The 20,531-nt window shown below is 47.2% G+C and overlaps 1 protein-coding gene across 23 annotated transcripts in view; it reads left to right on the top strand.

The window, feature by feature from the left end:
- Positions 1–7,020, top strand: part of NFASC (neurofascin) — a 179,917-nt gene extending 172,897 nt beyond the window's left edge. For all 23 annotated transcript variants that reach the window (XM_074935907.1, XM_074935909.1, XM_074935908.1 and 20 more), the window contains one exon: positions 6,237–7,020. In XM_074935907.1, coding sequence (XP_074792008.1) covers positions 6,237–6,465 — 229 coding nt within the window. In that variant the 3' untranslated portion in view covers positions 6,466–7,020. The remainder of the gene's footprint in view (positions 1–6,236) is intronic.
- Positions 7,021–20,531: the final 13,511 nt, after the last annotated feature.

Here is a 20,531-nt window from a genome sequence, read left to right as displayed (position 1 = left end):
TATGTTCCAGTTGTGGCTGTTTTTCTCAAGAGGATGCCATGTGACCAGAGCTGTTTCATTTTCTGCATGGCATATGCAAAGATACAGGATGCAAATAAACCCCCAGCAAAAACCGAAAAGCTAACACATTGGAAGGTCAGACAAATAGAAACTCCTCCTCCACACTCTCAATCCCTTGCATGTTTGAGCTGTGGATTTAGAGCTCTCATGCTACGCCATCGGAACGTCAGTTTGCACCAACTGGTTGCTTAGGCTGTCTTCTGTCGCTTCAGCCACAGTCCGTGCCCCCAATAGCTGAATGTTCATTTTGCAAGAGCAGCCTACTCTGTGCATGCCTGCACTCTGACGCCAAGCCGTCCGTCAAGCACCCAGTGGTGAGGTTCTGACAAGATAATCACATGGAAGGGACTTGCTTTGTTTATCACCTTCTGCCAGTGCTAAGAAGCCAGCCCAGCTGGCTCAGTGGGACACAGCAGGACTGGAACACAATATGGTTTATTAGCCTGCAGGCAGCCAGAGTGAATTTATTCACTCTGAGAGGCTGTTCTGCTGGTGGGAAATAGTTATTGTGATAAGGGCAAGCTCACCTTGACAGAATAGCTTACGAAAGTTCATTGCAATTTACATTAATGATTGTAACTTATTTTCCATGCACTGTGTACAAGTCCGAGGATATCCCTGACCAGGACTTGAGAACAATAAAAGAGCGACCAGCCCCTAGCGGGTCCATTTCAGGTTTCACAGGGCCCAGCGCACATGGGACGGACTTTGGGAATTTCATCAGTGTTGCTGAAACCCTGTGGAGTGCAGACACGATCCATAACGTTTATAGCTGTACATCTCACTGTTGGGTCTCGGTCACTTTAATTTAAGTAGTCACTCGGTGACCGGGCACATGCCCTTATAGGTCGCTTCCTTTCGGAACTGCTTAGCGGAATGAGCTGCAGGTTTGAAATATCTGAACGCTCAGGAAAGAGCTGATTCAAATAATGGCAAATTCAATTCCAGCTTGTGGTTCTTTCAGCCAAGACCTTAACAACTCGAGCTCTGTTTTTTTCTGCATGGACAGGCACCCTGTGGCACTTTATATAAAGAGCAGGGGTTTGCCCTGGAGCCTGAGGCCAAAATTTTCCCTTATTTCCACCCCCAAGGGGTATATATAAAGCATTTATGAAGCACTATTGACTATAAGGCACTGTGGCTATTTAAAACGTGATCACCACCAGCCGATGGAAGAGGAAAACCCAGCCCTTAGCTTGGCTGCCATCCTACCACAGCAGGAACCGTTCTGTAGGGTTCCCTTTACTGCCCAAGCACCGTCCAGGCAGCAGGACATTTGTCAGGACAATGGGAAGGGATCGGAAATGCCTCTTCATTGCTAATATGTGGTAGCTCCCATTACATGCTGGGTGCTTTCCAAATGCTAAAGGACAGCCCCTGTTCTGAAGAGCTTGTCATCAAAAGGCAGAGGTCAGAGGGAGGGAAATGACAGACAACTTAGATGCAATTTATATATATAAAAAAACCCAGCATAGTCGGTTGGTTGATTTGGGGAGTTTTTTGCTACCTCAGTGGAGGTATTTTTAAAGGGGGCTGTCTCCTTATAGTGTATCCTAGCGGTCATCTACCTCTCGGCACTATCAAGGGGTTTAACTGGGGCAGATTCTACCCCAGAGCGAGTAGTGACTTCGGCTCTGTCTTCACTACAAACGCTGCTGGAGCACTTCAATGTAAAAACTCCCTCCAGCAACGGGAGGGGCTCTCCCATCGCTGTAGCTAATCCTCCTCCCCGAGAAGCAGTGGGTAGGTCTACAGAAGAATTCTTCCTTCAACCTAGCGCCGTCTACACCTGGGGTTAGGCCAGCTTAACTCCATCGCTCAGGGGTGTGGATTTTTCACGCCCCGAGTGACATAGTTGGGTCGACCTAACTTTTTAGCGTAAGCCTGGCCCGCGTTATGTCAGCTTGTGGAAGAAGGTTCCACTCAGTGTACGAGCGTCAGAATCTGGCTTTAGATTAGCATTGGTGTAAAGTTCTGAGGTGCTCAAATCACAGGCATCTTGGAAGTGTCTGAAGTATCATTACTAGCCCAACCATGCAGTGCAGAACCAGACATGACAATACTATCTTCTAGCTGGATTCTCTTCCGGAGAATCAGACCACAATGTCCCAAGGTTACAGAGAAGGGTGGGGGAAACAAGGCCTCCCTTAAGCCAACAGAGAGGAAGGTGAACCCGAAGAATTGGTATGAAGTCTGGTTGGCTGATTAAGATTCAGAATGGTTGTGATGTTAGGCTGAAGGAAGGTAACAAATAGAGTTTAAGAGGAGGACAGAATTTTTGCTGACGGGAGTTCTTTGGTTTCCCTCCACACCGCCACATAAGCATGTCTGATGTGCGCTCATCCGTAATGGCCTGTGCATGCTGCTTTCAAATCTCCGCAGCCTGTAATTACGAGATACTGTCGCATCTCTCGAGTCCGCTGAAAGAGCAATGGTCACCCTGTGCAGAGGCTGAGCTGAGGAGCCTATTTTCAAAGTGGGAGACCATTATCTTTGGACAACGTTCAGTGCCAGTGCCCATGCCTCATTCTACCAAATGATTCAAATGGAACTTAGCGCTGTGAAGGGGGAAGTTGGCTGGAGAGCTCAGGGAGCTGGAGCCTTTCACCTGTAGGGCTCCAGTTCGCTTCCAGCCCAGACTGACTGACAAAGACGTGATGCTCTCTGCCAGCTGTTCAGTGACCTATGTGTAAAGAGTTCAGTAGGTCTCATTTCAGTTCCCAGCAACAAGGTGTTGATATCACAAGTAGTGCCAGCCCGTCCACTGCAGCCAGTCTACAGCAGAGACCAGGAACAGAATGGGCCATGGAGAGAGAACTGTCCTCTTATCCCTAGAGGAGGTCCCACTGGGCCTTTCTGGGAGGAGCCTGCGGTCCCTGGACCAGCGTGGGTCACCTTCAGGTTCCAGGGTCGTCAGTGCACCACCTTTCACCAGCACGACATTCAACTGAAAAACCAGAGAGATGAAAGGGGGCAAAAAAATGGGAGAGCCACTCGGCTAAGCCTCAGGCAGCTTATTCTAGATGCTGCCACTGACAGCAGTGACTGCAGGCCATCCAGCTGGCTCCCAGGACAGGCACACCCTGTAGCACATCTGCAAATAATCTGTTTTCTGACCGCCTGATACTTTCTTTTATTGGGTATTAACTTTTGAGGGGGAGCCAGTGAGGTTCAGCCAGCTAGGAACGTAACACCAATTCCATTTGGTATAACGAGGCAATTGCCCCTCGAGGAACACAGTGGTGTTTCAGCGTCTGCCCCTTTAAATGCATACCTCATCATATCTCTCTCTGATCCGGCTCTTTCTGCTTCTCTCTGTTTTATTCCCATTCTTTCTTCTCCTTTCCACCTTGTCCTATCCACATGGACCATGAAGGTCTCTTGAAAGGTAGGACCCGTGTGCTGCCAGAAGTCCGGCACATTTTAGCTTTTTCTTTGAGCCGTTTGTTTCTTTCATAGCTGAAATACACCTTATCCTTTGCCCCTCCACCTAACATATTAAACAACAGTCATCTCCCTCACACCAAGATTTCAGGCACTTCATGTTCAGCAAGTTGCATTCCTCCTGAAAAACATTCAATGAGTTGGGAGCGCCTATCAGAACCAGTTAGATTCTAAGGGCCCAATCTGCAACCTAGATTTATGTGACTAATCCTTATTCATGCAAAAAATCCAGCTAGCTTCAGTGGGACCAATTGCACAATTAAGGACTACTCACGTGGGCAAGGGTTGTGGGATCAGGTTCTGAGGGAGATGAATTAAGAATCGTCAAGTCAGCTGCTTGCATGATGCACCTCTGATGTACTGACCACAAGAGGCACTCAGTCTATGCACTGTACGGAGGAGCTGAGGGAGTGAAGACAACAAAACCACCAGCAAAAAGATATTAGGCCAAAACAATCAGTCAGTTATACATACTGAACAGGATCCTAGAAATCCCACCTCTCTCTCTCTGACCCACGTCACTCGTGACAACGCTTCCCAAACGGTGCTGAACTGGGTGCTCTTATTTTCTAATCCACACATCCAAAACCATGAAAGGCCATTTTAACGGGATTAAGTTGCATCAACGTGCTGACAACTCTACACATCACGTTCCTAATGCACTAACAGGACACAATAGAACCAAGAGAGAGGCAAAGCCAGGGGGTGGGTTTGGAAAACTTCCTTGCCCTGGCATCTGGCCCTGCAAACTCCACCTGAGAAAAACTTTTGATCCAGATCCCATTTTATCTGACCCCACCCCAAACCCTGGGAAAGGAGATTTCAGATCAACTGTTCTGGTTATTGCCACTCTCTGCTTATGTTATTGGGCTTTCTAAAGGGTGGCACTGCTTGCAGATTTAAATTCTTAACAAAGAAGCTGCTTGTAAAGCTACCATGTTAATTCTTAGTGTGATGCCAATTAACACAAGGCCACAAGCATTGCTTTTGTTGTGCTACTGGATTTACAAAGTGCTGTTACAAGGTAATACGATTGAGAGCGGCAAAATGCTCTGTGGGACACCGAATCCCTCCTACATTACGGGGCACTGAAACTATCACTTACATGGCATAGGATAGATTAAATGACCTAATAGGTCATTCCCATTGCTAAGCAGCGCTAAGCTCTGTGGGCCAAATGGCAGCTCCCAATGTCTTCATAGGAGGAGGAAGTTGACTGTCAAATGTTACAATCTGAATCTAAATTCTCCAGGGCAGGAATGGGAAGGAAAAGTGAAAATAGCCCTCAATGGTTTATTTCCCATCTCTGTATTGAAATGAGTTGCGTTGTGACCCAAGCTTTGCCCAACGCTGTACCTGCAGAGCAACCATTTATCACTCAGTTGTTGCTTTGATGGCTGTAGAACATTACAAAAGAGCCCTGAGGTCTTTGAGCTTATTTGCTACAAGTAAGGAAGGTGCGTTGTTTCCATTGAGAGCACAATACCCTAAGCATAGCATAAATGCTGCTTTCAATGAGGTACTGACCGAATGTGGGAAAGCTACAGAAAATTCCTCATTTTTCTTTTAAATGCTGGATCTTTTTTTAGATTGATGACTCAGCAAAAGCAACTTTGGACCATTCCAAATTTTTCCTTCATTTTAGCTAGACAGAGACTGACCACACACACACACACACACGTAGGCCAAGAAATAGTGTTGCTTATTGTGTAGCAAATTTTGAAGCAGACAGTTTTGAGTTTGAAAAGACCCACTAAGAGAAAAATTAAATTTGACATATAGGATTTCAGTAGAGGTAGCATATGGACTGGACATATGAGATCAAATATGGACACATTATCAATGGATATGAAAGGCATCTCTTTCGTATACTGTAGTCCACTCACATATTAATCATGTGTATGAGACACCTGTCCTTACTATAAAGGGGAAATGCAACTTTTCCCCTGATTTTTGAGAGATGTGTCTCTTAAAAGTGTTTTTTCTATGGGCTTTATTCATCTTTCTGGTAGAAAACAATATAGTTTCATAGTGTAAAATGTCAGAAGTGTTAAGGATGAAGACTCAAACGGATTAGCCTCAAACATGAGATGAAATTACTGGAAATAAACTCCGAGAGGTAAATTTCCACAGGTACTTGAGAGATGCACAGATTTTGGCACCCTCCCTGTACTCCCCCCCTGCAGTACTTTGAAAAAACCAACCCCCACTTGCATGTGGGCGTGGGTATCTAAAGGACAGATTATATCTGTGCAAGAGAATCTGAAAGTGAAACTCACTAGACACAAAAGTGGAACCAACTATTTTACTGTCCAAGGATGACTGAAATGCAAAAAGTAAATAGAGAGGGTAAACAATTAAAAGGGAAAAAATTGTAGTGTTCTTCCCGATTGATCGATCAAAGGGTTATCTATAAGTTAGGTAAGGACATTTGGTTTCCTAAACAAAAACAGAATAAAAACGAGGCTGGGTTTTCAAAAAAGCCAAGTGTGCGAACTGCCCATGCAGCTGGGTGCCTGACAGAGGCAGGCAATTACTGCAGCTGCATTTGCATAGCAGGGAAATTGTGACTAGCCATTCGCAATCACAGCAGCCTGATTCGTTTGCACATTTGAATCTTGTAAGCAAACACACTGGATTTTATTTGAGAACCCAGCCCCCAGTTTTTAACAGTGTCCCTTAGACGCCACCCTGCCAATTCTTACTGTGTGTGTCTGTCTTCTGCCACCCAGCGATGAAGACAACAAGGAACCGCCAGGCAGCCACACCTCCTTGGACGGCACAATAAAGCAGGAAAGCGACGATAGCTTGGTGGATTATGGAGAGGGGGGCGAAGGGCAGTTCAACGAGGATGGCTCCTTTATCGGCCAATACACAGTCAAGAAGGACAAGGAGGAGACAGAAGGCAACGAGAGTTCAGAAGCCACATCCCCCGTCAATGCTATCTACTCCCTTGCGTAACAAAATACAATGAAACCACAACGACAAATATATACATAGCCGTGGTGGTCAAACCGCCGCCGCCAACAGGAACCCGAGTATGGAAAAAAAAAAAAAAAAAACCCCAACGAAAAAAGATCAAACAAAACCAGAACAGTCCAGATGGTCACAGTGCCATCCTATCCTGAGCAAACAAGTGAACGGCAAGGATTTATGGGGTGCTAATGTGTTGTAGCTGTAGCTGAAATCTGAGCTGAACCAAAGGGGCCAGAGAAAGAGCAGGACACACAGGTTCTACACCCCGGGCTTCAGAACTTGGACCGCCAACCCCTCCCCATGTCTTCTTTTTTAGATAACATAGCACTCTCTTTGGTTAGTCGTTTACACTGCTGAGGTTTCTGGTTTTTTTCCTTTTTAGGTTCAAAGTTATTTTTTGGAGAAAGGTACCAAATCAGAGAAAGGGGAATTGGGGCATGAACCCACACAAGGAAGCAGGAGGGGTCCATCAGCTAGAAATAGAAACAACACATTACTGTATTAACAGGATGTTCTGTGTGACTGTAGTTGAGATGGACGTCTTTACAGCCAGCACCTCGCTCATAATGCCGCCAAAACAAGTCAGCACCACAAAGACCCTTCCTGTAAGGTGAAGCAGCATTGCGCTGAACCCCAGAGGAAGACTTTGCTCATGAGGGTTTCATTGGTGCGGTTGGATTTGTGTTATACCTCTTATTAATGCTAAACATCCACATTGGGTTCTGTCACCAAGGAACCAATGGGTGAGGTTACCCTGCATCCATGCTACTTAGCAAAGTTTTTTTGTTTTTTTTAAGGGATGTTGGGGAAGAAATTTAGGACTTGATTAAAGACAGACAGATGCAGCTCACCACCTGACTCCAAGTGACTGCTAGCCACTGGATAATTATGTGGGAGACTCTTATTTTATTCTTTATTTTATAAGAGAAAAATATAACCCCACTACTTTTAAGGAAGAACCCATAAATCAGTGGAAAGCAAAGAGGAAGGACAAGTATTAACATACGAAAAAGGGACTAAGGGTTGATATCATATATCCAGTCATGAAAAGATGGCACCTAACAGCCGTGGGGGGTGGGTAAAAGAACAAATTATATTAACCCAGAATTGCAGCTGCTGCTAAGCTCCTTGAAAGTTTCAGGGATGCCTAGGCATGTAAATGGCAAAGACACAGGACATGGGATCTCCTTCCACATTATTCTGATCAATAGGGTGTCATTCAATTTGTTCTCAGTTAAAAATCTCCTCTTAGCCTGGTGCAGCGGCCTTTTCCCCTTCGATCAATCACCCCACAGGAGAAATTACCATGTGCTTAAGGCTGCATGTGGAACTCTCACCCATTTTGTTATTTACATATCAAGACAACTCAGTTCAGCTAACCTGCTAATACGCTGTAATAACATGTCTTTATAGGAAGTTCTATCATTACAATGCTCTTCCATATGCCTTATACAGCTTCAAACTTCCCCTGAAGTTTAATAAACTAAGAATATTCACCCACAGCTTAAGCCCCTGACGTGATGGTCTCTAATCTTTCAGTCCACTAGGAATAAGGTTGCTTGTGCAGCCCTTCCATCTGAGAAAGCATGGATCATTGTAGAAGACAGAGTTTTATAATAGACCGTACTTAGTGGCAAATGCCGTTTGTCTTCTCCCCATCTCGTGCACATGTGAAACCAAAGGTACCTTTGCTGAGAGAGATCAGATGACTTCAGACAGTTTCATAGTTATACGACGTTAGGCAGGGTTTTTGTCTTTTACTGAAGAAGATGGTTCTGTTGGACATAATGGACTAAATGCTGTAGGATTCATACAATTGTTTTAGCTTTCAAGCTATTTTGCTACAAAGACATCTTTCTCACAAAGATGTTTTTACTAAAAGGGATAGTTTAGACACATTTGCCACATTCTCTAAAGCTGCCATGATATTTAACAGCTCAACTATTTTGCATTTCTAAGAAAGAAACCCAAACTAGGTCCATTCCTGTGCAACATAGTCAAACAAGCAAAGAAACAGGAGGGAGAGTTTAGCTGTGGCAAAGAAGTTGGATGCACCATGTGATTCAGAATGGGTCATAGACTGCTGATAAAAGAAAGACTGCCAAAGCCGCCTCCTATGCATAGGATTACTCCTGCTAACATGGTCTAAGCCACAAAGGAAATCACCTGCCGTGGTAGTTCACTTTTTCCTTTAGAGGGAGAAAAATCGTAACCATCACTCTGTTACTGTCAATGTAAATGCATTACAGCCAGAGGCTTAATTTTAATGGACTCAGCTGGCATTGTTCCATAGCAAGGGGAGACCCTAAACCACTCACTTCCAGGGAAGAAAGCAGCCACCTCTGAGCAGTTTATAACACATTAGGCCAAATTTCAAATAATGCTGAGTTTAAGATGGTGTGGTGTACACGTCTGGGATCATCATCAAAAGCGATGCTGTACATGCAGGCCAAATCACCAGTGTAACAGCCTCCCCACCCACCCAGGATTATCACAGGGAACGTACCTAGGAACCACCAAAAGCACAGGCCTCTGTCATTTGATCTAAAGGAGTGCCTCCATTGGCGGGTAGCAATAGGAAGTTCTTATCCTCCCTCTGGACCAGCCACTAGAGGGGAATGAGACACCATTGGCCACCGAATTACACCTACACCCTATGGAGTTGCAAGGGTGCAGTGAGAGCAGCCTGGCCTGTGATTCACACCCACTATGTTCTGTCCCTGTGAATTACTTTACTGAGCCACCTACATAGCATCTGTTTGGAAAAGGAAAGAGAAGTGCTTCGCTTTGTGGCTATTTCACATATTGCTCACTAAAGCCACCATAACATTCCTAGATCAGCAGAGACTAGAGAAGGTTACCTCAAAAAGACCAGAGGAGTCAGGTTCCTTACACTCAGCATACTGAACCCTGACACCGTGTTGCTTGTTCCTTGAGTCACCACCAAAGGAAAAAAGATGCCTTATGTAGGATGAAAAGGACAAAATGTATCCCTGGTTTAACTCCACCCAAGTCAATGTTACACCAGAAATTGATCTGAATCTAAAAAAGAAAGCCAAGCACAGAGCACACATCCTTTATGGAGAAGTCCTGTATGATTTACCAAGGATGAAAATAAGGGTCTGTAGAAATGGAGTCGGGATCTCTGGAAATTGAAAAGCTATAGGATGCAGAAGAACAGTGGTATGGGGGGTTTTTTTTTGGTTTTTTTTTTGAAGCAGCCTCTAAAACAGGGGTTCTCCACCTTTTTCTTTCTGAGGCCAACATGCTGTCAAAACGCCACGGCCCAGCTGGGCTACCGCACCTGTTTTCCTGCATATAAATGCCAGGGTCGGCGTTAAGGGGTAGCAAGCAGGGCAGTTGCCTGGGGCCCCATACCACAGGGGAGACCACAAAGTTAGTTGCTCAGGCTTTGGCTTCAGCCCCAGGTGGTGGGGCTCAGGGCCCCCGGCTGCAGTCCTGTGCAGCGGGGCTTCGGCTTTCTGCCCTGGGCTCTAGCAAGTCTAATACCGGCCATGCTTGGTGGACCACCTGAAACCTGCCCGTGGTCCCCACAGGGGGCCCCGGACACCTGGTTGAGAACCACTACTCTAGAGTTTTGCAGCAGGCACACATAACCTCTGTTAAATCTAGAGGGAGGTTGACAAACTTACACAGAGCATAACATTTCCTATTATATTCCATAGGTCTTTTCCATAAAGGTTTATTAGGTGTTTCCCTGTAGTCATTGTGTACTAGTAGCTAACTCATGGCTTGCAAAGCCATCTGACTGAAGGCTAATTAGAATTTTGGTGGCTAAGTTAATACGTGTGCATGACTTCTACCAGACCTACTGTAAAATTACGACAGTGGCCCTAGAGCTATTAACACACAATGCCTGCATCAAATATGTTTTTAGTTGGGTCGATTATAAGCTATTAAAACAACCTATGGAGCTGTACTGCAGGAGACATATTGCAGGAAACAGTCATGCTCTGTCTCCCCCGAGATGGACTGGATGAGCTAATAGGTCTTGTTCATCTATAATACCTGGCTGTCCAAAGAGGTCTGTGCAATGCAAACAATGCAGATTCTCTCTCTTTCGCCCTCATGGGGGATTCATCCAAGTCACCGGGCTGGTCTGTGCACCATGGCCTCAAGTAGGCAGAGTCCATCAGCTACGGAGCACTGTCAGGTGCCCAGGGCATATGCTGCTCTGTGCCGCCAGAGGTGCACACTGCTCCGATTCTGAAGGTCAACCAAGCACCCCACCCTGTGGTGTGTCTGACCAACTGAGCCATCCCGCCTGTGATGCCAAAAGGACATAGAAAGAACATTGCACTGTCCACTCCTCTAAGCATGCCCTCTGCTGGTGAAGGCGGCATTTCCCCTAAACAATCTGGTTCTCCATCCAGACGCAGGCAGCGCTTTCGACTGCCCTGTCACTCAAGCTATGTCCTGCATTGTTAAACTGGCAGCTCTTTCCTTAAAATCTGTAATTGGTGGAAGACACGAGGAACTAGACAAGGGCCTGAACCAAAATCTCAGATCTGAGCACTCTCAGAAGCCTGGGAAGAGTCCACAACTGGATCCAGACTTAGCAAGTCTGGACTCTCTTCTGTAACATGGCGAACTAAAACCATATATAGATTTTGGGGAAGCTTAGCTATACACTCCATTGCTAGAGACCCACTGTACCCAAAGCCAGGGAAAAAGCTCTGTAGCTGTTTGAAATGTGGCCTTAGGAGAGCAAGCTGCTGTTCCTTCTCCAGCAGATCCTAAACACAGCAATGTGCATAAATAATGAGGGAGAAACAGGGGCTACATATGCATGATATTGAGGCTGCTCCTAATTTTCCTTAGAGACAGTAAATATGGGAGTTGGATCGATTGTGTTATGAATAACAGCTCATACTCTTGAAATCCTGATTTCAGAAATGCTATTGAAGTCTAAATTGCCTGGAAGCTACCTAGGTCATCCCACTCCTCACACTCACACATTTCCCCCTTCCCATATTTCGACCCTGCAAAAAATGACCCGGAGGTCAACTGTTCTACTAAGTTTCTGACCCCAGAGATTGATCGGCCTATTATGAATTGTGTTTAAGTGACTAAACAAGATGCAACCCATTACTTGTCAGAGACATCCTGCTGTAGATATTCTGGGGGGACTGGGACAGATAAGAAGGTGGGGGAAGCATTATTGACCTTCATTAGGATTTTGTCTCTTGTTACATGCTTTACCTGACCAGCAGCACTCAGTCGACCCATCGTGGCCTTTCCCCATCCACGCTAGCAGCAGTCCTGACCCGGGAAGAATTCTGAGGCACTGAATTCATTTCCTGGAATGTAGCCAGATGTGAAGGGCGTGTCCTAGCACAGCAGTGATTGCCACCTGTAACAACGTGCATTGTACCAGGTTAATTCTGTGCTAGCAGCAAAAGATTTCAGTGAAGCAATAAAAAAATAAAACCTTGTAAAAATGAAAAACATTTTTTGTTTCATGCATTACAACAAACCACTTTATTACAGGAAATAATAATGTTTTTCCAATTCTTAAAAACTCCACTATATCAGTGGCTTTCCCTTTGCCCAGCAATGCCAGTCTCTCCACGTGTTCTTTTCAAGTGGGCATCGTTCTCAGATTGTGATGTCAATTGCAGTCTGAACCTGTGTCGAATCTGCAAAACAGATTTCTTCCTTTGCACAACTGAGTTTTAAACATTCATTTCCACAGCTAGTGTTGGAAAGAAAACATTGGACTACTTTGGTTTTCAATTTTTTGTTTTGTTTTTCATTTGTAAATATTTAACCCCCATCTCTGTCTAAAACCTCCTGGTCATTCTAATACATACTACATATTTATTTGCCTTTTTAAAAAAGAAAAATACAATTATTTTGTGTTAATCTACTTCCCCCCCTCCCCAGTGATAAATGCATATCTGAGGCTGTATAGAAAGGCTTACAGCAAGACGATAGAGAAATGTTTAATATATGGACTTATAAACTGACTGCATGAGCAACGAAAAAGGCCAAAATATTCAGTTATCTTTCTTTGGGGGGGAAGGGGGGGAGAATCGCTGTAAAAACCTGATTTTTTGTATAGAGAACACTAAACATATAATAAAAACATTGTTCAAAACTGAAGCTAAGCCTGAGATCTGTTTCCATCCCACTCCAAAGGGGAAACATGGCCCCCATTATGGCTCTGATGTTGCTCAATAAGGATCAGATTGTTACCTGGGGCTGGGGAGTGTGTATAAGAGAGCATAAAGTGCCCCTTATTCCCCTGCACTCTCTACCTTTATTGCCGGTAATAAGAATACCACCTAGCTCTTCTATAGTGCTTTTCATCAGTAGAACTCAAACTGTTTTATGAAGCAGGCCAGTGTCATTAGCCCCAGTCTAGAGAAGGAGAAACTGAGGCACAGAGTGGGGGAAGTAATTTGCCAAAGACTAGCCAGCTGGTCAGTAACAGATCCGCAAATAGAATCCAGATCCTCCTGAAGCTCAATCCCGTGCTTGGTCTAGCAGGCCACCCTGCCTACCGGAATAGATGCACTCTCCACAGGGCCACTTCTCTCCTTCCCAAGCAAAGAGAGCAAGCAAGCACGCACAGGGAAATCCCATCCCCCACAATGTTCCAGATGGGCTAGCATGGCAGGGAAAGCAATCTGCACTAAGCAGAGAGCTAGCACGGGGTACTTCCCCCATGCAGCAAGGAGAAACCAGGGACCGGCTAACGCTTCTGAATTGCGCAGCAGGTCTGCATTTCAAACGGCGGGTGATATACCCACGTTGGCTCAGATCAAGCTAGCATACTAAAAATGGAGTGTGGCCACAGTGGTGCGAGCCGCAGGAGGGGCTAGCCACCCTGAGTATATGTCTAGCATCTTGGAAAGGTCTGGCCTGGAAGCAGCTAGCCTCTCTGCCACTCGCATTGAGCTATTGTGCTAAAAGTACCTTCGCCATGGCAGTGCGAGGAGCGCGGGGATGTCCCCTTCAGCTGGGCGTCCCAGGCTTGACTTGCAGACATACCCACAATCTGCTCCTTGGACAGTGAAACATGACAAAGCTACAACTGCGCCTTAAAGACGGAACTGCGCCACCCCTCATCCTATTGACTAGTGCCTCATCTCACGGGCAGTCCCAGGGATTGCAGTGGGACTTGCAGTACCCTTAGGTTCAGCTCAGGAGGCGCGAAGGGGGCCTAACTGGACCCTATGTTACTAGGGCAGGCGAACTGTTCTATTTGACGAGGTGGGTGACCGTATTACGACAGCCACATGTCTTTGGTGGATTTGGGGGGCACCATGCCAGAGGCTGTTGAGATTCCATCAGCCAAGAACATCTGCTGCTGTAACCCGCTGTGCCAGGCACGGAAGCCATGACCAAAACAATGTGATGCGCTGCTGGCTGAAGACCCCTCCTGGTCCCTTTAATGCCTAGGTCACTGCTGTGCCTGAGAACGAAACGCGTAACAGGACGCACACGGGAAGCTCCACATCACGTTGCGTGGCTTATGTTACGTGGACAACCTGAAGGACCATCAGCGCCGTCCTTGTGCTGGAGAGCGGCACGGCTACAGACGGGCAAACCTCATGCTCGCCCCGAATGCTCCCATCCAGGGGTGCTGCAAGTACAGGTTTAGCAACACTGCTCCCTGCCCTTCTGCCCTGTCAGGGTGGTGTTTGCAGGATGCTTTCCCTTCGCAGACAGAAGAAAGTTACAGCACAGGGAAGTCGATGATCCACAACTGAACGGATTACCCCTGGACGTATTAGCTACTGGGAGAGCACGGCCCAGGGGATGGTAAATCTGTACGGGCACCAGGGATGGCTTGGATTAAATTCCACCTCCTGTCTGCCCTTCCGAAAAATTCCATTAACAGATGTTGAAGCCAACAGATTGGAAGGATCCCAGTCCTTTTGAGAACGGGCATTCGCCACAGTGCTGCTCTCTTCAAATTCTTTCACATGCAGCTGTTTGCAGCCCTTGGGCAATTTCCTTTTACTTGAATGGGTGACTAGCTGCCCACTGACTGAAGTTTTGGAGGAAAGGACAATTCATTCCAGGTTATTGGGAAGATGGTAGAATGGGGCTCTTTAGTCAGATTGCAGGGCTCAATCACTTTCAGAGCATCAGAACTTTCCCCTGGCACTCATGAGAGGAGTGTCCATAGGCTAAAGCCCAGGAGTGCTGTTCCCTGATGATTTGGGGGTGGGAGCAGGGATGGGGGGGAGGCACAGGAGGCCCCGTAAGAATTCTGTTGTACCAGCTTGGTCTATATTGGGGAATTTGCCCCAGTTCCCACCGCCAGGATAGCTGCAAATCTCTAACATGGACAGGCAAAGATTGCAATTTGCACTGGTTCCACCCACCCCAATTTCAAGATGTGATCATCACTGGTGCAAATAGCAACTTTGCAGTAAAGGTTTGAGAGTTTACACCGGTGTAGCTGCTCCAGTGGCTGGAATCCCTAGTACACCAAAGGCCTCAGGGACGTTTGCAAACTGCACCTTGCCCGGAGGCTTGACAAGTGCATCTGTCCCTGGATGGCAAAAGCTTTTCCTGTCTTTTTTAATACATTTGTTGGTATTTTTGGTTTAAATGGAAGGAAAAAACCTCAGCCCTGTTCTCGGAGGACAGGCATCCACACCTCAGCAACCACCACAGCTAAGTCCCTCTGCTGGGCTCAGCAGAAGCCAAGGAATGAATGGGCCATTGAAATTTAACTCTCCATTCACCCCTGGGGTGGTGGGTTTCTCCAGAAGAGCAGTGAGGCACGTGGCCTGGGTGGTGCAGTGCAGAGGAACCTTGCTCTGCAGTTCCCAAAGCTGGAATAGTTCTGTGGATTTAAAAAAAAAAAAACAAAAAACTGTCCTCTTATGTGCAGGGCCCAGCACAATGGGACCCCACTCTCAACTGGGGCCTTTAAGTGCTACCACAATATAAATAATAATAAAATAACTTCAGTCCCCAGATTTACCAAGCCAGCTTCCAGCCTGTCTCAGTTTCACCCTCAATCATAGCAACAGCACAGGAAAGGAAATGTCCTTTGCTCCTATAGTCACCGCTGTCCCTCATTAAGGGCCCAGTCCCGCAGTCCTCAGTAAAGACTCCCACTGAAGTCACTTATTGTAGGACTGAGCTCTGGCTGGTTTGTCTGACAAAGATGGAGGACGGAGGGCTGACTATCCTGCGTGTGTGGTTACTATCCACCAAGACATGGAAGGAGCGGTCAACCACGTGGCAACCCCCTTTGGCCAAAGGCAGAGTCTTTCCTTTGAGCGGAAAGCACTGCACAATATTTATTTGCACAGTGTGGACAATAAAAAGTCTTATTTATGGTGCTCGAGTCCCACCGGCATGGTAAGGATATGTATACTTTGTATGTTATGCTAGCAGCATGAGCATCAGAATTCCCGGCTTTCATAACTGGCTCATGAAATATTATTGTTGGTAAAACTTGGCAGAGAAGACAGATCCGGAAAAAAATATATATACATACATAAAACAAAACGGCACGACAAAGTTTCCTCATTGTATGTGTCCTGGAGAAAAAGCTACCTGTACTCATGCACATGTAGGCAGTGGCTGATTTTTCAGAAAGATTCATGCCATAAATCAGAGGGAAGGATCAAGCCCTAGAGCAATAAGCCGCTGATGGACACATAGGAAGATGCTGTCTGGCACTTGCCCAACTTACAGCAGTTTTTGTTTTCAAAGTTTTAACAATTCCCAAGTGCTTCAGTCCTGCATTGTATGGAATGAGAGCCTACAACATGCAGGGCCAGGTCCTCCACTGGTGTAAATGGGTGGGGCTTGGCTGCCTTCAATGACTTTCTCCAGGATAGAGGACTGGGGCAAGCCCATATAATGTGAGATTATAGTGTTTTGAAGACAAAACTATATGAAGCATGGTGACAACACAGAACGGAGCAGGAGGCTTTTATCAAAACTTTCCCATCATCATTAATTGTCCTAATCGCTCCCTCCTGTCCTAAACGGGTAGGAATACTAGGCATAGTACCATATTGAAACAGACCAGCCTAGGTGTCTGCCATCTTTTCTCTGGTGAGAAGTCTCAGGTCAATGCCAAAATGCAATGTGCCTACCGGTATTTATGCAGTAACTTGCCACAAGGGGAAATTACTTCCCGATCCAAGCAGGTGAATATTTACGCCCTGAAGTATGAGGATTAAGAGCCTCTCTCATTTTATCCCAACTGCATATGTATTTCATATCTGGGCATTTCCTCACATTTGTGTGCCGGTCTTTAGTTCCTTAACATTATTTCAAAATCATTTTTGTAATATTTGAATATCTACAATATTCCCCTCTTATGGACAAACATTCACGGATCCTAGGTCTTTATTGCACACACGCACAGTAGTGCATTCGTGTTTAGGGGGTGTGGGTTCTCATGCTAAATGTTCTGTCAGCTTTTCGTACTGTATCAATCCAAACAAGAATGCAAGTTCCTCAGGGAATATCTCACACCGCATTTGTAAAGTGACACACACTCTTTTGGCCTCTTATAAACAATGAGTAATAGTTTGGGCATTACTGTTTAAAAGACAGTGGATCCTTTTAGCAGCTTTGTGGCTTGCTCAAGTATTCACTGAGATGGATGTGATCAGGCCATTTAGAAAGCTCAATCCATCCTTTGTTATCCACTAAATTGACCCCCGTGTTTTTCCAGGCAAAGCAGCGTACACGCTGGCCAAGACGTCAAGTGACTACACTGACTCCAGCACCTCTATTTTCAGAAACACTGTAAAAGGCCTTATTTACTGTGGACAGGAGCTCAGCGCTCTCTGAAAAGTGGAGCTCTTTAAGGTGTCACAGTTTGAGTGCTGTCACAGGATGGGCTGGCCCTTTAAGGGATGCAGGCTCAGCCCTTCCTGTGCCCAGTTAGCCCCATCTGGGAGACAGCTAAGGCCAGGTGGTGGCCCTGCAAGTCACCAGGTCCTCAGTTAAAAAGCAGGCAAACAGCTCAGTCAGGAAGGGACCAGCAGGGATATGCCAGGTCAGGGGAAAGGATCTGGGAGGCAGGGCCGGCTCCAGGCACCAGCGAAGGAAGCAGGTGCCTGGGGCGGCCAACAGACAGGGGTGACACTCCATGCGTTATTGGGGCTACACATCCAGGTCTTTGGCGGCAATTCGGCGGCGAGTCCTTCATTCCCTCTCTTCCTCTTCGGGGACAGCTCAATCGGGTTTTTCTTTTTTTTTTTTTCTTCGCCGCTTGGGGCGGCAAAAAAGCTGGAGCTGGCCCTGCTGGGAGGAGGCTAAAGAGGCATAGTTGGGCTGATTCCTATTCCTTAAAGGACCAGCCCACCCTGTGACAGGCACACAGAGTCACTTGCCAGTGCTGATCATCTTGGCAGTTGTCTTGATTAGGCCCTGATCCTGTGAGATGATGAGTGCCCTCAACTCCTGCTGAGGTCAACAGGAGCTGAGAGCACACAGCACCTCACTGGAGGCATTCAGCATCTTGCAGGCCTGGGCCCATAATACAATAGACACCCACCAAGCCATGTGCCCCCTGGTATGTAGCTATCCATGCCCCTGCATGGCCTACGGCACCATGGCGTCAGAGTGTGTGCTAGAACCACCAGGCTCAGGCAGGGGAGGTCTACCGACGCTTAGTTCTACAGCCCGAGCTCCTGAGCCTGGCACCTTCCCGCAGGGGAGCCTTTGTTCATCTCTAAGACGAAGCCATTATAGGCTGGGGGATCTGTGGCATTCAGGTGGGTTACACAAAGAACGAGTCCGCCTAGGGCAGCGTTTCTCAACGACTGGTCCTGGAGAGCTCCCTGACACCGTTTAGGAAGGCCCTTCAGAGCACTAGGAGAATAAGTTGTCTTCAAGACAGAGAGCATTGGAGGCATCCTGGGAAAATGGCTGGGGGAGTGGGGGGGCGGGGGGGCGGAAATGAATTGCCATCCAGGCAGGGAGGAAGCAAGTCCTCAAAATATCAATGCCTGCCCACTCAGGCCAGTCACATCTCATTGCACTTCAGCCTTTCCAATGCAAGATTCCTCTTTGCAGTGGGTTGCCCTTGGACTGGTGACTTGCGCCCTTAATACAGCACCTCCACACGCTGGATTGGCACCCTGTCAGCTGCTTGACAGGCAAGCACCATATGAAATGTTTAGCAGGTGGAAAGGCCCATTTCACAGAGACGGAATGAAATGAATCACAGAGAGGCTGTCTGGTGCCCTCTCGGACAGGGAAGGTATTGTGAGAGACGGCTAGTTTCACAGTTATTTTATATCTTGTGCAGTTTTAAATGTTCGTGCCACACACACGTTCCAGCCTATAACAAGGGTTTTGTTTTCCCCTTATGGCTCAGAGAAGCCCGGCAATAATGGTGAACAGCATTTTCAAATAATTTGCACAGCTATGTTACATCTCATCCAACACTCCCAAAGCACCTCACTAACTGCCTTAGTCACAAAAGCCTCACAATGCCTCTGGGAAACAGGGGAGCATCATTATCCCCCTTTTACAGGGAACACACTCAGGGGCAGAGACAGGACGGGACTCACTCCCTGTCATACAGCAGCCCTGTGACAGAGATGGGAGATACCCCAGAGTCCAGACTGTCACGTGCTGTTCTCTAACGAGGCAGGACTCTCATCTGAGCACCAGCCTGGTGTGTATTTCTTATCCACAGGAGGATAGGGGCAAACAGCAACTCCTTTCAGTAACACCACAGAGCCGGGGCTTGTAATCCATCCACTGAAGCTCAGGTAAAGGGCACATACGTTAAACGATCAGGCCAAATGTGCCCCCCATAGAGGCGCAGCGGGAGAGGGACAGATCCCTCCATTCCCAGCCCCTAACTCTGGTGGGGCAGGGAGAGCATGGCAGCCCACGGGCTGGGTGCAGGGTGGGAGGTTGCTGGGGAAGGCGCCGGGAGCAGGTTTCCTGGCCTCTGCTCAGCCAGAGGTAGGGGCATTGCCCATGCCCTGTGCCTCCCCTACTGAGTTGTCTGCAAGCTCTGGGGAGACAATGGTGCTGAGAGTCCCCCCAGGTTAGGGGGCTCAGAGGCACATGCTTACCACTCTTGTGGCCCCAGCTCCCCAGGAGCCAGTGAGATTGGCTTCCCTGGCCCAGGGAGGTGGGGCTGGAAGTTCCTCCCAGAGGCGACATGTGGGGCGGTCACACGTCCCCCAGTTTACATTGTGCCCCTCTCCCAGTATCAGGAGTCACAAGGAGGAGAAAACTCAGGCATGTCAGCAAACATATGGAAAAGACAAGAGAGTCAGGGTTTAAACTGTCTCTCTCCTCCTCCCACACATCAGTCTCTGGGCCCATGCTTGGCAGATGCGGGGGTGAGCAACGCCTCGTCTGCCTCTTGGCCAACACGGTGTTTTTCATCTGTTCCTGTCTTGCCTCCTTGGCACCCTACAGTGCTCTTAGCAGCAGATCCCCAGTGCAAAGCCTTGAAGTGGAGGGGGTGGGGGAGATTATGGGGAGGTGGAGAATTCGATGAACAGAAGAGCCTATTTGGCTAATGAAGCTGTAATTGCTCCGAATCTCGCTAATAGGATGAAAGTATTAGAGCCTCCCAATTCCCCCTGCAGCTGCAGTGGGTGCTCTCCCTGCAAACACCTGAACTCTTCCCTTCGCTCTTCACAATCCAGTATCTAAAATAGCCCAGTGCTGTCGAAACTTAGCTGGATTGGAAGGATTGACGGATCAGCCCAGCTCCCCAAACCCTTTTAGATTTGTGGAGGGGGAAGAGAAAGGAATAGGGGGTTCTCAGCCCTGGACTGCCAAAGTGGAAACGGGATAAAATCTCGGGCAACATCTCACAACACCACTTTGCACCGTCTATCAGGCAGTGTTTAAAGTGGCCTGGAAAGGTGTCTATCAAAATCTGGGAGTAGCAGCTTCAGTAAGACCCTATTTAAAGTGCACCTCTCAGTGACTCTGTTTATTTAGTTATTCAGTTGCTTATTTCGCAGGATCTGCTGGGACCTCTGGCATAGCAGAAGGGCAGGGTGCTTAGCAGCGCTCCTTACCATGGCTCAGAAAACACAACCTGGCCTGCACTCCCC

This window comes from Natator depressus, chromosome 21 (genome assembly GCF_965152275.1).
Source record: "Natator depressus isolate rNatDep1 chromosome 21, rNatDep2.hap1, whole genome shotgun sequence".
Classification (NCBI taxonomy): Eukaryota; Metazoa; Chordata; order Testudines; family Cheloniidae; genus Natator; species Natator depressus.
This window is presented reverse-complemented; position numbering and strand designations above follow the sequence as displayed.